The sequence below is a fragment of the Heterocephalus glaber genome, unplaced genomic scaffold (assembly GCF_053883595.1).
Source record: "Heterocephalus glaber isolate CG9 unplaced genomic scaffold, H.glaber_assembly_v1.0 deba00001504, whole genome shotgun sequence".
In the NCBI taxonomy this organism is placed as follows: domain Eukaryota; kingdom Metazoa; phylum Chordata; class Mammalia; order Rodentia; family Bathyergidae; genus Heterocephalus; species Heterocephalus glaber.
In genome coordinates, this window is record NW_028258324.1 from 50,424,134 (window position 1) to 50,444,826 (window position 20,693).

At 32.5% G+C, this 20,693-nt stretch overlaps 1 protein-coding gene across 15 annotated transcripts in view; it reads left to right on the forward strand.

Annotated features, from left to right (window-relative positions):
- The window catches only part of Nlgn1 (neuroligin 1), an 860,706-nt gene that overhangs the window by 380,481 nt on the left and 459,532 nt on the right, over window positions 1–20,693 (forward strand). For 10 of the 15 annotated variants that reach the window (XM_087186519.1, XM_087186517.1, XM_087186521.1 and 7 more), the window contains 2 exons: window positions 11,247–11,306; window positions 17,797–17,949. In XM_087186519.1, coding sequence (XP_087042645.1) covers window positions 11,247–11,306; window positions 17,797–17,949 — 213 coding nt within the window. The remainder of the gene's footprint in view (window positions 1–11,246; window positions 11,307–17,796; window positions 17,950–20,693) is intronic. The other 5 variants (XM_013071633.3, XM_021254281.2, XM_087186525.1 and 2 more) reach the window with 1 other exon arrangement.

Below are 20,693 nucleotides of genomic sequence, written 5' to 3' on the forward strand. Positions count from 1 at the left end.
ATATGATATCAGAAAATGGACAGACATCCCCTGCTCTTGGGTAGGAAGGATTAACATAGTGAAAATGTCCATACTTCCAAAACTGCTGTATAGATTTAATGCAATTCCAATTGAGATCCCAGCAGCATACTTCATAGACCTCGAGAAAACAATCCAAAAATTCATTTGGAACAAGAAAAGACCCAGAATAGCAAAAGCAATTCTAGGTAACAGAGACATGGCAGGGGGTATCACAATCCCCAACCTGCAACTCTACTACAAAGCTACTGTGATAAAACCAGCATGGTACTGCCAAAGAAACAGGCTTGAGGACCAGTGGAACAGATTAGAAGATGCCGAAACAACGCCAGACACACTCAGCCATCTCATCTTCGATAAAGGAGCCAAACACCCTCACTGGAGGAAAGATAGCCTCTTTAATAAATGGTGCTAGAAAAATTGGGCTTCAACTTGCCAAAGATTAAAACTAGACCTGTATCTCTCACCATGCACTAAACTAAAATCAAAATGGATTAAAGATATAAATATTAAAATAGAAACTCTGAACCAGTTGGAACAGAGGTTAGGTAGAACCCTTGAAGACATCGGTGTAGGAAAAGATTTTATGAACAAAACCTCAGTTGCCTGTGAACTAGCACAAACAATCAACAAGTGGGATCTCTTCTTATTAAAAGGCTTCTGCACAGCAAGAGAAACCACCAGCAGTGTGAAGAGACAACCCACAATGTGGGAAAAAATCTTCACCTGCTCTTCCTCAGACAAAGGTCTACTATCTCGAATCTATAAAGGATTTAAAAACATCAGACCTCCCAAATTTAAAGACCCAATCCGAAAATGGGCATCTGAAATGAACACACATTTCTCAGAAAAAGAAGTAGAAATAGCAAATAAATACATGAAAAAATGTTCAACACCACTGGTCATTCGAGAGATGCAAATGAAAACAAGGCTGAGATTCCACTTCACTCCAGAAAGAATGGCTGCTATCATGAAATCAACCAATAACAAATGCTGGCAGGGCTGTGGGGAAAGAGGAACCCTGTTCCACTGCTGGTGGGAGTGTAGACTGGTGCAAGCACTGTGGAAATCAGTATGGAGATACCTCAAAGAACTAGGACTGGAAGTCCCATTTGACCCCACTATTCCACTGCCTGGGATCTTCTCCAAAGAATTAAAAGAATCATACCACAGTGATATATGTGTGCCCATGTTCATAGCAGCACAGTTTGTAATAGCTAAAACTTGGAAACAGCCCAAATGCCCATCAACTGGAGACTGGATCAAGAAAATGTGGTTTTTTTATAAAATGGAGTACTACTCAGCCATAAAAAATCAGAAATTAGACACATTTATAGCTGAGTGGATGCACATTGAGGCAATACTCTTAAGTGAAATAAATAGGACACAGATGTGTAAATACCGAATAGTTTCTCTGGTGTGAGAAACTGAAAGTGTAAATAAGGACTAAATGTATAATAGGTAATGTGAAATAGGAAGAAAAGTGGCAAAGGGGAAGGAAGTGGGAGGGCTAGGGGAAAGGATAGAAGGGAATGGGATTAATATGAGAAAGTGGAAAAATAGGAACAAAATCTTTGTAAATAGGGAGGACTAGAGGGATTGAAGGGAGGGCTGGGCAAGGGTGAAAAATAAGAACCAAGAGACACTATGTAAAGGTGCAAATTTCCAATGATGAATGTCATTATATTGTATACCTAAAATGTACCAATGATTAGAATGAATAATCGACAATGTAAAATAGGAAGAAAAGGTCCAAAAGGGTAGGGGTAGTGGGAGGGGCAGGGGAAAGGAAAGAAGGGAAAGGAAAAATGCTGAGAAATGGAAACAATGGAAATAAACTCTTTGTAAATAGGGAAGGGTGGAGGGCGTGAAGGGAGGGCTAAGAATGGGGAAAAAATAAGAACCAAGATGCATTATGTAAAGGTACAATTCCCAATGAGAAATGTAATTGTGTTGCATACCTACAATGTACCAATAAAAGAATTTAATACAAAAAAAAAAAAAAAGTCATTCTCAAACTTTCATGACTAGCATTTGAAAGAGCCCAGTGTCCAAATCTAGGTGAGTCTGACATAATGCATATTAATATATCACGAACATTAATACATATTTAAGAAATGCAGTTTATTCTTAGACTTCTAGGATTGAAGATATCTTTCAGAATAACCCAGAAGTGATATTAAAAATACAAGTTGTCTCAGTGTCTATTTACCATATAGTAGTGTGGCTGAATGCTGGAGTCCCCTGACATGCCAAATATTAAACTTTAACTTTTATTAGGACATGTTTGCAGTACATAATGATTACATTTATTGTTTAGGAGTTTGTACATGTACCTAACACATCTTAATTCTTTATTTGTCCCCTTCCCCTCCCATCCCTCTTTGCTCCCTTCAACCCATTTTCCCCTTCAAGTTTGCAAAAGCTCTGCAGTAAAAAAGAAAAAATTTGAGGCATTTGTTGGTAAATGGATGCACCTCATAATGTTAAGTAAAATAAATTCAATACACAAGCTTCAATATTGCATGGTTTCTCTTACATGAAATGCCAAAAATATAAATAAAAAGCAACATAAAATTTAGGCAATAGGATTAAGCAGGTCTTTTTCAAATGGGAAGGGGAATAAGAAATGGAAGGAGGGAGAAGGGAAAAGGAATGAAAAAAAGAGAACTGAAGAAAAAAACATAACCCTTTGACTTCTAATCATGCTGCAGTAAGAGCATCATAAGGAAGAGGCCATGTTGGGTGCTGGAGTAGGAAAGTGGTTGTGTGGAGCAATAGTTATTTCCTAACCTGTCCAGAATATATAACTGTGTTATTTGTTCATTAGCTCTGTCCTAACCTTACTTATTTTCTTTTAAATAAATTTAATCATCTAACTTTTCCAAGCTTCAATTGTTCCACACACTATATAGTTTTACATTATGCATTACTAAGAAATTATTCCTTTTCACTGGTACTAATTATTTTCTTTCCTCACATGTGAATTGAGATGATCCAGGAGCTACTCAGTAGTATACTTCTTGAGCTAACGTCCTAGGAATCTGGACATATAATCACTGTGTGCAAAAGAGTTTCTATAGTATGAAGTATTTGCTTAACATGTATTACATCAGCCAAGAGAGATGGAGAGAGCAAGGCAGGGAGCATAGAATTGTGTCCCCAACAAACTCCAGCCTATGTGGTAAAGGGAATCAATCGTGGATATACAGAAAGCAAACAGAGGGAAACTGAGGCCCAGATATATAGCAAGAAGGAGGAGAAGGGAGAAATTCAAGATCAGAAGCTCTCAGGAAGTCATACCAAGGAAGCACATGGTCAGCAGAAGTTCAGCTACTCTAGGACCACCAGGATCAGAGAGCTTTTCCTTTCTGCTTGTTTCTAGTAAGACACAGTAAGAAATAGGATCTTCATAATTACTGCTTCAATGTATTCATCTCATTTGTGAAGTTAAAATTTAGAAGTGATGAAGAATTGAATTATTATTTTTTTTCATAGTCAGGCATTGCTAAGCATTGTAAACCATCTCTGATTTATATCCTGAAGACAGGGATTTGGGCCCAAAACACACAATACTCCCTTTTCTTTTTAGTGTGAAAAAGTGCTCCACATTACACTAGAGGACATTCTCTGTACCCATCCACAGCAGCTCCTTTTCTCTTCTCTGAGGTGAGTTAACTATAATTGAAACCACAAGTTAACTAGATGCAATAAACACACTAGTGAAATATGAGAGAACTTTTTGTGTAACAATAACAGGGCTCACAGTGGAAAAAGATTTGTTTTGGAAAGGAGAGGAACAGAGATAAAGTCTGGAATTAATAAAGAAAGTCATGTGTATCAGACTGGGACATTTATTCTAAGACAACAGGAATAAGGAAATACTATAAAACTTACAGACAGTAATGAAAAACATGAAAATCACATTTTAGGAACATTAATCTGCACTCCCTTGAAAAATATTTAAAATTACTTGCTTCCATGCAGAATATAAAATATTTTAGTTTTGCTTTTAAATTTCTAAAACAGCAAAACTAGTATTAATTCATATTTAGTATTCATCCGTCGTGTTATAGCTATTTTAAAACTCATAGGACAAGCTTCACCATGTCTAAGTAAGGCTTTATGTTTTTAAGGTCCTGTTCTTGTAAAGTGCTTGCAGTTTCAGTGTTAGGTGTTAAATTGCATCCATTTTAGCTGTTGTTTATGTACAATGATTAATCCTTTTTCTCTTGAGGTTTGCCACTATTATTATACAGGACTTCCAAAGGCTATGGCATGCAAAATGACCTGGGAGACAGTCTAGAATCTGAATGGGGGTGAGAGCAGCCAAGAGTCTGCTGCAGTCTTCCTGATGGGGTGATGATGTCCAAAAGGAAGCCTACAAGGGACAATAATAGGAGAGTGTCAGGATGGAGCTTCTCTTGGAAAATTGGTACCGTCTGGCTGAAACCAGCTGGGGAAAGAGGGGACAGTTAAAGACTACATCCACTAGGCTGTGGGTGCAGAAAAAAGGGTTACACCTCTGAAAGCAGAACCAATGTTGAAAGGTAAAAGTAGTTTTGCAGTTGGAGAGGGAGGAATCCCTAGTGCACTGAGATGCAGGAGAGATAGGAAGGTAGAAATAGCTTGTGGAATGCTTTATCTTGGTACTAATGTGAGAGTAGTTAATTCTTGCTATGTACATGTTAATTCTATGCTAATTCTCATTCAAAGTGAGTTTAACTTTAAATACATGTTTATCAGAAACAAAGTATTTATAAAATTTTGTAAGTGCTAGAGTTTTGTATCTTGGTTTTTGGTGAATATTTATTTATCTGCACTCAAATGTAGGCTACTTTTCTATCATCTGATTTCATCCTAAAAAGCTCTTCTTGCCTGATGAGAACATAAGCAGGCTGCTGTATAAAATATTCCTTGCCATATTTCATAGAATGACTTTGCCTCTGTGATTTTTCTGTTTAAGATTCAGATAGGTCAGTTTATCAGTGTGTGCTTAAAACCTGTAAATAGCTTCTCGTTGCTTTCAGGATTAACACAAAAAATCTTCAGGCTGAAGGTCTGGCCAGTTTCAATTGATGCCAGTCTAGATCTTCCCCCTCATCTCCCAGTACCCTTCTCTACTCCCTGTAGGACAGCCACAGTGGATCCAGGTTTCTTAAGCATTTGCAGACCTTCCTACATGCTATTTTTTTTCTGGCTGAAATATTATTTCCTACCCACTGTCTCATCCCCAGCCTCTTTGCCTGCTAGCGCCTCCTCTTCTTGCAAACCACAGACCACACTGAACTTTTTCACTGGATACCCCCTCCAGGCTAAGCCACATCACACTGTATAACACCTCATAACACCAACATGCTCCTTTCTTGACACTTGTCATAAGTTTTAAGTGTATGTTTATGTGTGTGATTACTGGTTTAACGTTTCTTTCTTAAACAACATTTAGCTTTCACGAAGGCAGTTGTCTTGCCTATTTTACTCACCCTAAATTCAAAGCATAGGATAATCTGTATTTGTTGAATAGATGGTGACTGAATATTGGAGTCATGGCAGGGAGGTCACTGTTGATATTATCCCAATCCCATCCTCAGTGAGATGGCACTAGACATCTGATGGCACCTGTGTCCTCTTCCTATCTTCCTATGTCTGCTCTAGGTCCATCTCTGGATAGTGTATGGAAATAGGGCAAGGAGCGCATGCCTTCAGAAAGTGCTAAAAGGTTTGGATAGTACCGATCAGCACTCCTTCAGATGAAAAGGGAATATTATTCTAATGTTCTTCACAGAGTAGTAATAATGCATCTTCACATAAAAATCAAACAAATACAGTGATGAAAATAATGAGTTTATGCAAATTTGGTGATGCTCTGATTAGGGGTTAACCCATTTTATTTGCTTTTTATCTACTTATTTTTTCTCCCAGATTTTATCATTTTTGTTCTACACAAGATGGTGTTTGACTTCAAAGTGTTGCAATCAAGATACTTTTATAAAGAAAAAAAGTGTTTTTCTTATAAATCTAAACGAGCTCTTTTCAATATATAAGACCACTGATAATTTCTTTCTCCCTTCCCTGTCTTTGAGCACTAGGTTCTCTATTTTGTTTTCTGAAGACAAATTCTAAGCTGTGGCCTCTCAAGAAATATTTGAAGGAATGCATTTCTTATTCATGCAGGTGTTCTCTTTAAACACAAAGATAAATAGAGTTTGCCTGCCATTCTCAATACTTGGAAGCTGGTCCTGTCCAAAGCATGTGTGCATAGGAAACTTTATCCTACACTAGCAGTTCACCTAAACAAAACCCACATTTCATTCACAATGACAGAGGACCACCATCAAAAATTTGCACAAAATATGGATTCTTTTGAAAACTATCAATGATTCCAAAGTGTACTCCTAGTAACTCCACACAGTGGTTTACATCATATTTTAACTTCCATCTAATGCAGATCTATAACTTTGATCAGAAATTTTATCTTTAAACTAAAAAAAAAATTCAGGAAGAAAATTACTGTATGATTTCGTTATATTTGGTCATAAAATTAATTGCTAAAGAATATAATAACTTTTGTTAAATAAATATCAAAATAACAAATTAGCATTATACAAAATTAATCACTTTCATCCATTTCTATTTCATCACAATGTGTTTATTCATTCTAGTTAGGTAAAATCAACTAAACTTCAATGCGTAAAGTGTAATAGGTTTTCATGGCACCAACTGTAGAGATATTTAACTTCTTGAAGTCATGATTTAATATTTGTCAATTTGGGAAAGAGCAAATAATATGTTCCTGCTGTTTTTATAAATATATTAAATCCTGCCATTGTTTTGCATGTGGAGCAAATGTATATTCTTCACATCCTTGATCCAAGTTTTGTAAACTAAACTTTGTCCCAAGCAAATACATCCCTAAAAATATAACCTGCTTCCAATTTGCCCCCGAGCGATAGCAATCTTTAAAATTCTCTCATTTTGTAGAAATCGACTTAGGAATTCTATATTGTCTGTTACCTCGAAGTCCGTTGGGTCAAGAGGGTGGGGTAAAGGCGAACAAGCTCTTTAGCCTGGGCTTTCACTCTCTCATGGTGGGACCTGCTCCAGCTGGAAGGGCCAAATAATCCTAAAAATATCAGAAGGTTGTTCCCTTGATAGAAACATATTTCTCATGGCCAGCTTTCTTAGTCAGAAGCTAATAATACCCTCAACCTACTTGCCTTTTGCAGATATGTGTGACACAAAGTATGGATAATTTCTGCTGAATTGAACCCATAATGAGGGAATTTATAATCAGTTCTAATGTATTTGAGACCTAAAGTATATTAGCCCTTCATCAAAGAGAATGATAAAAAGCAGCATTAATATGGGTGGATAGTAATTATTTCAGGGCTCATAATTATTCTCCAGTTAACTACAGAGAAATGGTGATTTTTTACTTCTTTTAAAAAAATAAAAGCCACTGTGGTCAGATTCTGTAATGTAAGAATGCAGCACACGTCCTTTGTAAAGGCCAATACTTTGAATTATACTTACGTTAATTACAAAGGAACTATTCTGGAATTAAATGAGTCTGGAGTTCTGTATTAGGAATTTACTTTACCTTGGTTAGTCCTGTTGTTTTCCCACCGAATCTATTTATTGCCTATAGGAGTTATAAAATATAGTAATTACTCTCACTCCTTTTCAAAATGACATGGTCTACTTTCCTATTAACTCTAATGAGAGTTATGTGTGTGTTCCTCAGGGAGGAGAGACCCAATCAGGTTTCAAGGTAAAATAAATCACTTCTACACTCAGGTTTTAGTGGTTGCATTTGGTTTATATTTCGATGCTTTAAGATATCTGTTTCATACTCCTGGTATCCAAAATGCAATATTTGTTGTTTTAAAAAGGCATAAGCTGTGGCTATAGCGTTATTAATGATTGTTGCTCCTGTTCAAAGGATAAATGGTTTACCCTTGCGGATATCTTGCTGCTCAGCTTACAGGAGCACATGATCCCTGAAATGCAATTGTTTAACTTTCATAAGAAAATTAATGGCAACTACATTTTACAACACTTTTTTTATTTAAAATGTTTAACATCAGTAATTACATCAAGTATACTCTTAAGTGTAAAGAAAACAATGAGCCAGAGTTGTTGAATGTGCTAAGAAGGAAGGGAGCCCAAGGCAGTGGTCTGTTTTGCTTTCAGGAACTGAGTAGGGAAATCTTGAGATCAGAAGGGATCTGTTTCAGAAAGTCACAAGCAGGCACTTACTCCACTGAGACATTCTCAAACTCATGTTGAGTTTCTCAATTTGCAACCCTGGACCCTCTAATTTATTCTTAGTACCTTTAGGCATAGAGAAAGAAGAATCTGAGGGGTTTTTTTTTCTTATTTTTATTATCACTTTTGCCAAATACTGTTATCAACATTATTCTTCCTAGGAAACCTTAAAATTCAGATGAGTAAAATTTTCTTGAAATAAAGAAAGTCTAGTTCTGTTGGAATTACTGAAATACAGCTAAAAATCCATCCTTGGTAAATACCTTAATAATACAGTTTTATTTACTATCAATAAATGAAATATTTTACTTGGAGAAATTCAGCCTAATCCATCTCTAGGCTAATGATGCCCCCAAGTACGTATGATGCTGAATATATACCTACCTACATCTTTTTCTAACTTTTCAAATCTGTGTTTGTGCAATACTTATCTCACATCAGTTAAAGAGCTTCTTGAGTAGGGAAGGGTTAGTAGCTAAAGGAGAAAAAAAGCTCAAACTTTGTATATATTGTATCATTTCTTTGATTTTTCTACTTAGCCCACCCCAAGCCAAGTAGCAACTGAGAACTAGGTCACTCATGCAAAGAAATAGATCATGTTTAACAAAATCCTATATTACTGCATCCCATGTAGTCTCTAGAAGTAACAATTTGCAAATCGTAAGAAGTACATAATACCACTGGTTCTGTGGCTGTAGAACTTGGATGATTTCCAATAGAAATGTAAACGGCCTTGAATACCTTAGAAAAGGAACGCAATATTCTTACATCAGATCTCCAGTCAAAATTCAAAACGATTTGTGATGGATTTTATACATGCCTCCAAATACAGTATGAGTAAACTGATGATTTTGCACAAACATTTTGAGTTTATGTTATTAGTTTCTTAAATAGCCAAAATTAAGCGTATTAGGTAATTTAACTAAAACTGGAAAATAGTTGTTTTGATGACAATAAATATCATTACACTCAATTTGTATTGCTAACTACTAAGTTAAACAGTATCTAGTATACTGGAAAATAGACTTGTGAAAAAAATATTTTTTCAGTATTCAGCAAATTACAGAAAAATAAAAAGCTTGAAAGTACAATTTTTAAAATCTAATATTTTGGAGATGTTTTAAAATTAGAAATATTGCTAGTACTCTGATTCAAGAGTTTTTAAATTTAAATTTAAAATATTAATATTTTGGAGAAGTAATGACATTTCATGAACATCAAATAATCTCAAGCATGCTGTTTTCATTTGAACAGAGTCCTATTAAAGAAATACAAATATTTGTGAGCTTGCAACTGAATGTCAATTAACATAAACCATTACTTTCATCTAGTTTTCTCAATGGAATGATTGCTTGCAGGTGTGATTTTAAAAGTATATTACTTAATTTATTACGTGCAGGTCTGTCTGTGTTTTGAATGACCTTTGAAACCATGACCTTACAATTGAGGTACTCTCTGGATCCCTTCAGCTATAGTACAAATTTCTGTTTTTCCCATGTTTTGGTCTTTTCCAGCTATTGATATTTTTCAAAGCTGTCTCTGAAATGATGAAACGTAACTGTGTTACATCTGATTTTCTCCTTCTGTTTCTGGGATAGTGTTTTTTCTTTCTTTAAGGGTTATTATATTAGGTTTAATTTTGAATTACAAATATAATGCATAGTACTCTCTAAAAAGACCAAGAGGTCTTTCTTAAAGTGTTAACCATCCTTTCCTGTGAGGTATGCCTAGAGTTAATGCTTGCTTCCTTACTATTTATGTTATTGAAATCAACACATGACTTTTAGTCTTTTTTTTGCCTCCTTTTTCTATGATTCTTATTTTATGCATGACAAAATTCTCTTGCTTATTGCTATGTGGTTGGCTGTCTTTTAACTTGAGTGTCCTGTGTTTGTAATGATTGCTTTTTGCATGAGGATTATGAAATGTCATATAAATTAACTGGTTGTGGAAATAAAGAGAATATGGGGCTTCGCTTGCTTTTTTTGTGTACTGAGTATGTTAATTATATGACACTTAAAATTACTTTCATATGGCCTTTGACTTCCCCTTTGGTGTGCTCCTTTATTCTAGCAAATTAGCATTGTTAAGTATAATAAAACATTTATTAAGCATTCACAGTGTTTTATGAAATTATTCTTCTAAAACCTGATCCTATTATAAATAACTACAGTAGGCATGAAATTGCACAAGGACATAATTCCATTATATTAATAAATTGATTATGAAATATTGTCCTTGACTCTATAACTACCTTAATAGGGAAACACTGATTTATATTGATGGTACCTTTTCTCTGCCAAGTGATGAAATTATCTGTTGATACATTTGTGCAAATGGAAAATGTCTTCAATCCACAGTTAACATTCAAATGAAAACAGAGGGGAGACTATTTGCGTAATGATAAGTAATTTTAAAGAGTCACAAGTTTTTAAAATGTATATATTAAAAGTATGTAAACTGAAGTGCTAATGCTCTTACCAAAAAAAAAAAAAGAAAAGAAAAAAAGAAAAAAATCCTCAAAATGTTCATGTCTCTATTTTTCTAATGTTATGATCTTGTCCCAAATTACAGAATGCATTTGGCCTACTTTCTTTATTGTCATCAATAAAAATTAGAAATGACACTGATTATATTATGTTCTTTCAGCTAATAAGACTGTTTATATTTTTGTATGCAGTGGGTATTTTTTAAAAATCATTTCCTTTACTTATGACTGGAGTTTCAAACTATAATATATTTTTATGCTGGATATGTTCAAAAACCAAGCCTATGAGATATTTTGGGGAAAAGGTTTTTTTTTGCTTAAAATACATAATCAACTATGATGTAACCATTTCCCCGCTTTTTGGAAATATCCTTGAGAATTTTAGTTCTTACATTTATTTTTTTCCCCCTCAGTATTGTTTATTCTTGAATTGTCTTTTTTTTTCCCTCCATTTCTCCATTCTCAATCCTAGGTCCCCTTACAAAGAAACAGACAGATGATTTAGGTGATAATGACGGTGCTGAAGATGAAGGTATTTTTTCCACCAAATCTATTTGCATGACAAAGGCTTCAATCACTTTTTCCACCACTTTCTATTTTTTTACTTCTTGTCTTTTTTTGAAGAGTTGTTTTTAATTCCCGTTTTTGATGTGTTTTGTCTTCTTGCTTGTTGTTACATATGAATACACATTTTTAATTTTTTAAAAAATGAATGTTAAGTTTTACATTTTGATGCCAACCATTAAAATGTTTTAAAAAGAGGGGCATTTTTTTTTGTTTTTGTTTTCTGGAACTGACTTTTGATCTGTTTCATCCCACGTTCTGACAAATTTGTCCACATTCTTTAAACTAACAATCTCTCCCTTGTAGTCTCTCTGTACCCATTTTGCATGTTTTCTAATTTATGTAAATATTACAGCCAATATAAAAATGTTTCATTTTTACATTTGACTTTTGTTTAAAAAGAATCCCATACCAAATAAAATGAAAGAAAATCTATATGATGATATAAAGTGTTTCTTGAGCAAATTTTTAGATTATAAAAATACTCTTTGCTATTGATTTGCTTAATAATCACATAAAATGAAATTGTAAAGGTAAAAAAGGCATCGTATCTATTTAGGTAACCAATTAAGTCCTCTGGACTCACAGTATTTTTGGCAAAGATTTTAGCTTTTTGAAACAAAACATAATGAATATTCTTTAATTCCAAAAGGGTGTATTTTATAGTTTGGTAAATAAAATATTCTCATTATTAAAGTATTTCCAGTAACAAGCAATAAAATATTTTTCACTTCATTAATAACAAATTGTTTTTTAATGTCCTGTAATTCTGATTTACCTTGTCAACCTAAGTACACACTAGATTGATTTGACATTTCTTATTCCACTATAATCTGGTGCTCACCTGAGTGTCTGGAGAAGCCCATTGTTTCTTTAAATTCATTTTTATTCCTTTCAGCACTTACATTTTCTCCTGTTTTTCTCTTAACTTAGCACTAATTATAACTTTTACAGGGGCAAATAATGTAATTTCAGATGTAAAAGTGATTTCCTGAAACCTAGAAATTAAGTCTCACAGAAATGTCAATGATATCATAAGAAAAATTTCCTAAAAGAAAATAATCCACAGCCAGGTCAGCAGAAGTGCCTGCTCCCTAATTACAAAAAACTCATGACTGAATGACACTTTACTCAATAGTTTTTATTGTTTCTATTTCTAATTTTCATCATTACATAGCTAATAAACTCCTTGTAGTAGAATATTAAATTATTGAGGTGAAATACTGAAGGCTTAACAATTTTATTTGGTTTTGTTATTTTTATAATATTTTAGAACTATTTTGTTTAAGTGAAACAGGATATTTGATTAAAAATTCATTTATCATGAGCCCTAGCAATGGATTAAAGATTAAACACAAAGCATTCATTAATATTTGAAATAAATCAGTATAGCTGCCTGAGTTATCATTTTGAATGCTAAATAGATAACAATAAATTTATAATATCAAATCCAATTTGGTTTTTTTAAATCCTTGGAAATCTGATCATTCACAAATTGTGAACTTTTATTAATTTTGTAGGATTTGGCTATTATCCCATGTTAAAAAGAAGTCTATATCCATTTTCAGGCTTTGGAATGTATTGAACCTTCTGAAAATCCTACATCTTATATATCTTTTATCTAAATAATGCTTAAAGTATGAAGGATTTCTTAGTATGCATCTTTATAAATTACAAAATTTCTCAATTTAGTTAGAAAGTTAGTATACATCATTTTTCCACTTTAAAAATATTTTAATTGCTGATTTAATGTGATTAATTTTCCTTCTTTTTTTTTTTTTTTTTGGTAAAATATCGACTAAGACATTGACGTATTGGAGACAGACATCTCTGAGCAACCACAGTGAGATAGATAAACCCTCTACACATGAATCTATTTTATAGACCTGTTTTGAAGCACACTTAACATTTTTAGTTAGCCATTAAAAATATCATACACCTTTATTTAGGCTGGTAGTTGGTATTCAGGTTAAGTACTAAGATACTGAGTCACAAGAGTTACCAAATTAATAATTTTTTTTTAATGCTCAAAAGTAAAGAATGTCAAACCAGCCAATTTTTGTATTATATCGGATAAATGTTTTGAACAGAAGATTAATTCAAATATTCTGCCGGAAAAAAAAAAAGTGTAGAAAGTCTGGGCATCTTTTATTCAATTTTTGTTTTTAGAATTATTTTGTAGATCTGAGTGTGAGTTAAAAAGAGAGTAAATTCCTTATTGAGTTTTTTCCAAATATTGAATCAACATCACTGGACATAAAGAATATAAGTTACTTGATAAACTACTCTTTTTTAATTCACTCCCAAGTTAGATTATCTAACCATTTGTATAAAATTCTGTATTATTTTCAGATACCTCTACATCTTCCCTTGATTTCTGGGTCCCTATCCCAGGAGCTACATTTTGAGGCTGCCCATGGCATTGTCCAGGCCTTGGTCTTCATTCAGATAACCCCCTGAAAGGCTTCTAGTCCAGAACTCACAGTCCTAATTCTTATGTATCCCTGCCATCCCTCTTCTGTCATCAACAGGTCAAAACGCAATAGTATTATTTTCTTGTGTGCTATAATAGTAAAAATCTATATTTTATAGGCTCTTTCTACAATTTAAGTAAGAGTAATCTGAAATGATAAAAATGGTTCAAAGCAACATCTGAGATTTCTAGTTATTTATTCTAGGAATGTAGGGGATTTTTATAAAATAGTTAAAATTTTTCTAAGAACACCTTAATGTTATCATTTCCATATTCAGATGTAATTTTATATTCTACATTGATCTGTGTAAAACCTGCTCTGCAGATGTTTTGTGAGTTTTTTTTTTAACTCAAAATGTACCTATGTGTTATGTCCATTAACAAGCACAAATTCAGCCAATATTTTTATATTTAATTGATGGTTCTGAATGATAAGCAAGGTCCATAAAAATGAGTGGAAAGCACAAAAATTTCTTGAAATGCCTTTTAATATATATCAGAGAATGATTTAATTGAGGCAATGCTTCCACAAGTTTAAAACAGTTAAATCTCAAATGCTCAAATATGGGCAATTAACCATTTCACAAGTCCTTTAAGAAGAAAGAATCCAGTAAATATATTTAAGGAGTTATATGATCAGAGTTATCTGATCAATAATTACTTACTAGTATCATTAAAGGGAATTGTGATCCCAAATGCTGTTTATCAGGCACAAATAAATTCCCCTTAACTGTTCTACATCTATTGACACTTCCTTCATTAGTGTGAAACTTTGGTTTATCAGAAAGATGAACTAGTCATTAAAGCTTAAAGTCAAGGTGCTAAATCAGATTCCAAGCTTGTTATTTTATTACCTTAAAAAAACATTTAATACAATTTCTTAAAAGTTTAGAAAAAATAATCATTGATGTAGTATTTCTTCCACACAGTCCCACTCCTTTCAGAGCTACATATGCTAAGCAAGATTTAAAAACATTGCAGATAACAGAAAATATAATCATGTCTGATGAAAGCTTGTAGTTTCACCGGAACTTAACTAATGTTTTAAGATCTCTGAGAATGGTTTGACAATTTTAGTCGTCAGTAGCAGCAGTTTAAACAAAGCAGAAATCATAATTTAAATACATAGTTCACATGTTTCATATTATTTATCTGTTGCTAAATAAAAGACAAAGTTTAAAAGGACAATTTGGCTCTGAAAGTTTCAATATAAATTATTAAAGCACATTTAATATATTTCTAATGAAGGTCAATGAACCCCTAAAATTTGATTATTAAAATGATGCTAGAAGATAGTATTCAATGGAAAGCTATCTATCTGATACATTAGTTTCACTTATAAAATATCTAGCTTTTGAAAATATAGTATAAATAGTAATCATTTGATATTTCTATAATTATTGTTAATATCAAAAATATGTACAGACTATGTAAACAAGTAAAGTCTAAGATGAACCAATCTGACAAAACACTATGAAAAATTTATTATCTTATCTTCATCTCTAAGGATTCTAGTTTCCCAAACTTTATTAGCAATATTAAGTGGTTAGCAATATTAAGTTATTAGCAATATTAAGAATTTTACCTTAGTATTTAATATTTCCTATAACATTAACCTCAGTCTTCTTTCAAATTAAAAACATTATTTCTCACAAAATATTGGAATTTTATAAAACTTTTAGAAAATATTTAATATATTAAATTCTTAGGTAAGGCTGAAATCTTTGAAAATACAAACTGGAATTAAAATCATCAAACTATACTTTTAAGTCCTATTTGCAAAGAAAAATAAATTCAGCTCAAAATATCTCCTAGAACCTTCTGGCAGATTCTCAGTGATTCCTGAAAATGTCCACTTTATTGTGTTATTAGGCATAAAATGCGGCAGGTCTTCTCAATATGTGTCTGTATTGTTTTCCAGGTGAACAGGATAGTTCTACCAAGATTTCATTACTGTTCACACTTGGCGCTTTGTAATTCTATGTAATTTTAATTAAAGAAGAATTCTCAAACAGCCTCCCTCTGTGCTACCTCCAAGCATACAATTATCAGACTACAATGTCTGCTGTGAACAGTCAGTTAATGATTTCAGGTTAACAATTTATTATTGCTTCTTCAATGCCAACCATACTAGAAAATAAGAAGCTCAAACTGTATGCACCAAACAGGCATTTAAGGTGCATAGTTTAACAATTTCAAAGGGATTACATTCTCTGTGTAAGTTCAACATCTGCACAAGCCCCCGGATCTTTACATGGGAATGAACACCATTTTCTCTCTTGAGGATTACAAGAGAAAATATATTTAAGTTTCCTTGTTAAATGTAGCTGTGTCTAGCAGATGATGGTTATGTCAAAGCACCCTCCTCTCACTATTTAAAAACAAGACGTTCTTCTCAAATACACCCTTGGGGGAGGGAGGTGTGGCTTTAAGTTTATACACTAGTATTAAGACTATTTAAGTAGTCTTTTTCACAAAGTCTCTAAGTTCTGCCCTGAGCCACTTCCCAATTTAAAAATCCGGGCCAAATATTTGAGCTGCAACTCTGATCCTAAAAAGACTTTTCCTTCAAAGAAATCATTTTACTGTTATAGTAGAAAAATTTAAATGCTTAGTCATTCTTTTATCTAATAAGAAATGTAAATCCATCTCTAAATAATCACCAGTTCTTTCAATAAATTTGTATCACTTTAGTCCATTCTGAAAGTTGATACCTCAATTGGAAAGTTGTAGGAGAATTCAGTTTGACAAAAAATAGTTTAAATTGAGTCAAAAGCAAGGAACAAAAACCATACTTTTAATATATTTTTAAATGACATTCAATACTGGTATTAAGAAAAGAATACATTTGATGTAATTTTAAAATAATATTTGAAGAGAAATATTTTCTATTCAAATTCATAGTTGAATATATATGTATACATATACTTGTCTACATAATAAGTACAAATGATCAATAGATTAATTTTTCTATAGAAATTCATGCATTTTTCATACTGATTAGTACTATCCTGTTTCCTTTATATATCATTTCTAAGCCTTTGTTAAAAATTTCATCTTAGAAAAGATGAAGGACTTTATAATTGTAAAGACTTCATCTGAGAAAAACGAATATACTTTACTAAAATTCAAAGTTGTAGAAATCACCATATCACACTAAATTTCAGCACTTCATACTTGAACTTAGCTCTAGCCTATCACATATATATATATATATATGATAAAAAAGAGCCAAAGTGAAGATTAAAAATACATTAGCTATAGGAAAAGGTAGAAAAAATGTGATTTAGTTGTTCTTTTTCCTCAAAGGTTAAGTGGAATGAGTGAATACCCTAGACCTTCTAAAAAAATATCATTTAAGTAAATTCACCTAAATACAACAATAGGAGCTCAGATGCACATGGTGTTACTGCCTAACCATTCCTTTGACAGTCCTTAAGCAGTTAAATGTGACCTCTTAGACTGAATAATACAATTCTATAATCATGTCCACAGAGCATAAACGACAGCATGATCATGTTGCATTTGATACAAAGCTTTCCAGTAAAAAACAAGAAGAAAGAAAACACCTTTACTCACAACAGCAATGAAATTATTGTCCTTTGCTCATGGTTCATAAATTCTGTGTGACATTTTTTTAAAAAGTAATCTGAAGAGTCATTGTCATTATATTACACTTTTGGCTTTACTGTCACTTCAAGAGTTAAACAAAATGCACTAAAATTTACACTTACTTTCAATTTGCCCAAGATGTATAATTCCATTTATAATTTGAAAACAAAATTTTAGATAGAAAACAATGGATGCCTTTTGCTCTTTCCTGCAATAGCTCATAGTATAATCGCTTAAGAAACACTTTAGCAAAAACAACAATTTAAAGACCTATATTAAAATCATGCCCTCCTATCTCTGAAATTGAAAATATGTTGTTTCCTTATGTGATTTTTTGAGGATAAGAACAATTGCCAACCATTTGTTTTTTTAGATATCCGGGACAGTGGAGGCCCCAAACCAGTGATGGTATATATCCATGGTGGCTCATACATGGAAGGCACTGGAAATTTATATGATGGGAGTGTCCTGGCAAGCTATGGCAATGTGATTGTCATCACGGTCAACTATCGACTGGGGGTACTAGGTAAGAAGTCTCTCTCTTTTTCATCATTAATCCATGAAGTATGTGATAGTTTTCTTTTGACTTGTTTTGCTATATTTTACTTTATTTCATTCCTATTCTATGGTCATTGACTTTTTGGCCCCATATTTTTTAAAGTTTCAATGAGTTTCATGAATTTTCTTAAAGTATGTGACAAAGGACAGCAAAGGAAGAATTTGAAGTGTGAAACCAAGTGAGAACGAAATCAGTCACATTAGGGAGGAATGTACTTTCTAGTTTGTCCTCTTAGGATGATGAAAGGCAACAGTGGCAAGGCCTTTGCTAAAAAGAGTAGTTCCTGAACCAATTTTTCTTCCTTCTAGTTTTCTTTTTAACAATGGTATAAAATTGCTTGAGGTCCATCATGAACTTAGAAACAGGTTTATATTCTCTTTCAGAATATGTATATGGACTGACTTTAGGGAATGATTGCCTCCTGTTATTTTGTAGGCTTGTATTTTTTTCTTTTTCATCCTAAAATAATTTGGAATATTTTCTCTGAATTCATTGTGCTTGAAATTTTAATTTAGAAAAATGTGTATGATTTCAAAAAGTGACAAAATGTTCATAATGCATACTGTCCCCAAAAGAATTACAAAACCAAAGTAGAGATTCTTGATTTTGAAGAAAAGTATAGAAAATTATTATTTACACAATAACTTTTTATTTAGGCTGAGGTAGGCATGATGCTTGATGTAATAGGCAATTTACAAAAAATAAAATTACTATTCTATAACCATAAGTTTGTTAGAGAGTTGTAACAATTTAAGAAAATTGCTATATAATTTAATAAACGTGTGTATCTGTGGTATTTTAGTTAATAGGATTTACTAAAAGACATATCTCATGCATAAGGGATTTGATTGTTTAGTTTTCATTGTTCTCAAAATCTTATCCCACTCCTACAGACTCAGAGTATAAATTATCATTTTATTTGGACAGATATTTTACTCTTTCATTCTGTATTCTAAAATATTTTTTTGAATGAATTTGAATTATATTTTGTTTTATAACCACTTTTAATATTATATGTATTTAGCCATATTGAAAATCATATTATTTTCCTTCTTCAATGTTTTTGTTATTCTAACTTCTGTATACTCATAGTATTATATTTATGCTTATAAAAATAGAATAATTTTTGTCAGTTAAGTTTATACATCTTTGGGAAGGAAATTTTTTTATATTGATGCTTATTGACTATTTTGAAATTTGGAGTGTAATATATGATATAATAAACTGTAGCAATGTAGATATAAAATATTTCTATAGTATTGCTCAAGTATGCATTAGTTTCCCTACAGTGTCTACTCATACATTGTTTCAGGTGATCTTTTAATTTTAGGGGATAGGGGTGGATGTCATCTCATCAATGAAAACTGTGTATATTAGAAGATATGTAATGATGTGTTCATAATGACTTTTAAATATCTTAATCATATTATAGATTTATTATGAGCCACTTTAATATGAGGGTTTTAATATCTTCAATTCTTTTAGGTTGAACTACAATATTGTTCCTAGTACAATTTTTATTTGTCACTATTCTCATCTTTTTTAAATTTCTCTAGTTGAAAATCCTGAATACTGACCAGTTGACATATTGAAAATTTAAAATTAAATGCCTATTGTGGTTATAGTGTTTCTGAAAGACTAAAATATCAAGTTAGTCGTATATATTTATTTTATTTAATGTTCTCTTTTGGTCACATCCTATGTGGCCTTTTTGTTTTATTGATTTTACTTGCCTAATATACTATTTCATAAAATAAACTATTGTTTTTGTAGAAGTTTGTTTCCTCTTTCCCCTTCCTCTCTTTCTTCCTCTCTTTCTTCTTTTTCTTGCTTTCTTTCTTCCCTCTCTCTGTCTCTCTCTCTCTTCCTTCTTCTTGAAACCTCCCCATATCTCATCTCTAAATGAATGGTTGTATCATAAGACAATAAATTAACCAGCTAAAAACTGAAGAACAAAATCAATTGCTTGGTCTGTATAATGGCAAATGGTGTTGGTGTTGATGAAGGATAATTTTCTCAGTGTTAAATATTTGTTTCGGTCTTTCCAAATCCTAAATTTTATTCTGTAATTGACTATTTATTCCTCTTAAACACATGATAATCAACCCAAGGCTGTTTCAATATGACAAAGTAAAAACTCTGTTAGTGAAACATTTTCAGGCTTATCTTGGTACATTCATACTAGAACAGATGGGTTTTGGTCACTTCTAAAAATATGTTAGGGCTTGTGAAAATGTATTTAAATGGAATTAATTCGTGAAAAACTTATCAGAACATTTTTAGCACCCTTTTCACGAGTGGCACCCTAATTCAGATCAACAGCTCATCTCAGTGAACCACAACAATGAGGACTATAGAGCTATGAGGTTGTTGTTGTGAATAATTTATCTAATAGGAACTAGATAAGCCAAGGTTTCTTGGCTATGGTATCCAAAAGTGTTGCTGTGTACTTCGCCTTTGGGTAAATATCAGATTAAGTAGAAAATAAGATTTGATCCCACATTAGAGGAAATCTTTAGCTGTGTATTGATTTGGGTGATTTGTTGTGAAGGAACTAAATTTGGTGATCAGATACACAATTGGCTACTTATAATACTACTGCTCTGAGGTGACCAGCAGAGAACTCAGTATGCTTGGAACAAGTGACACAATTAATATTGCTTTGCATTTACATTCTAGGAATGAAATTTTACAACTTTTGTTTTTGATAA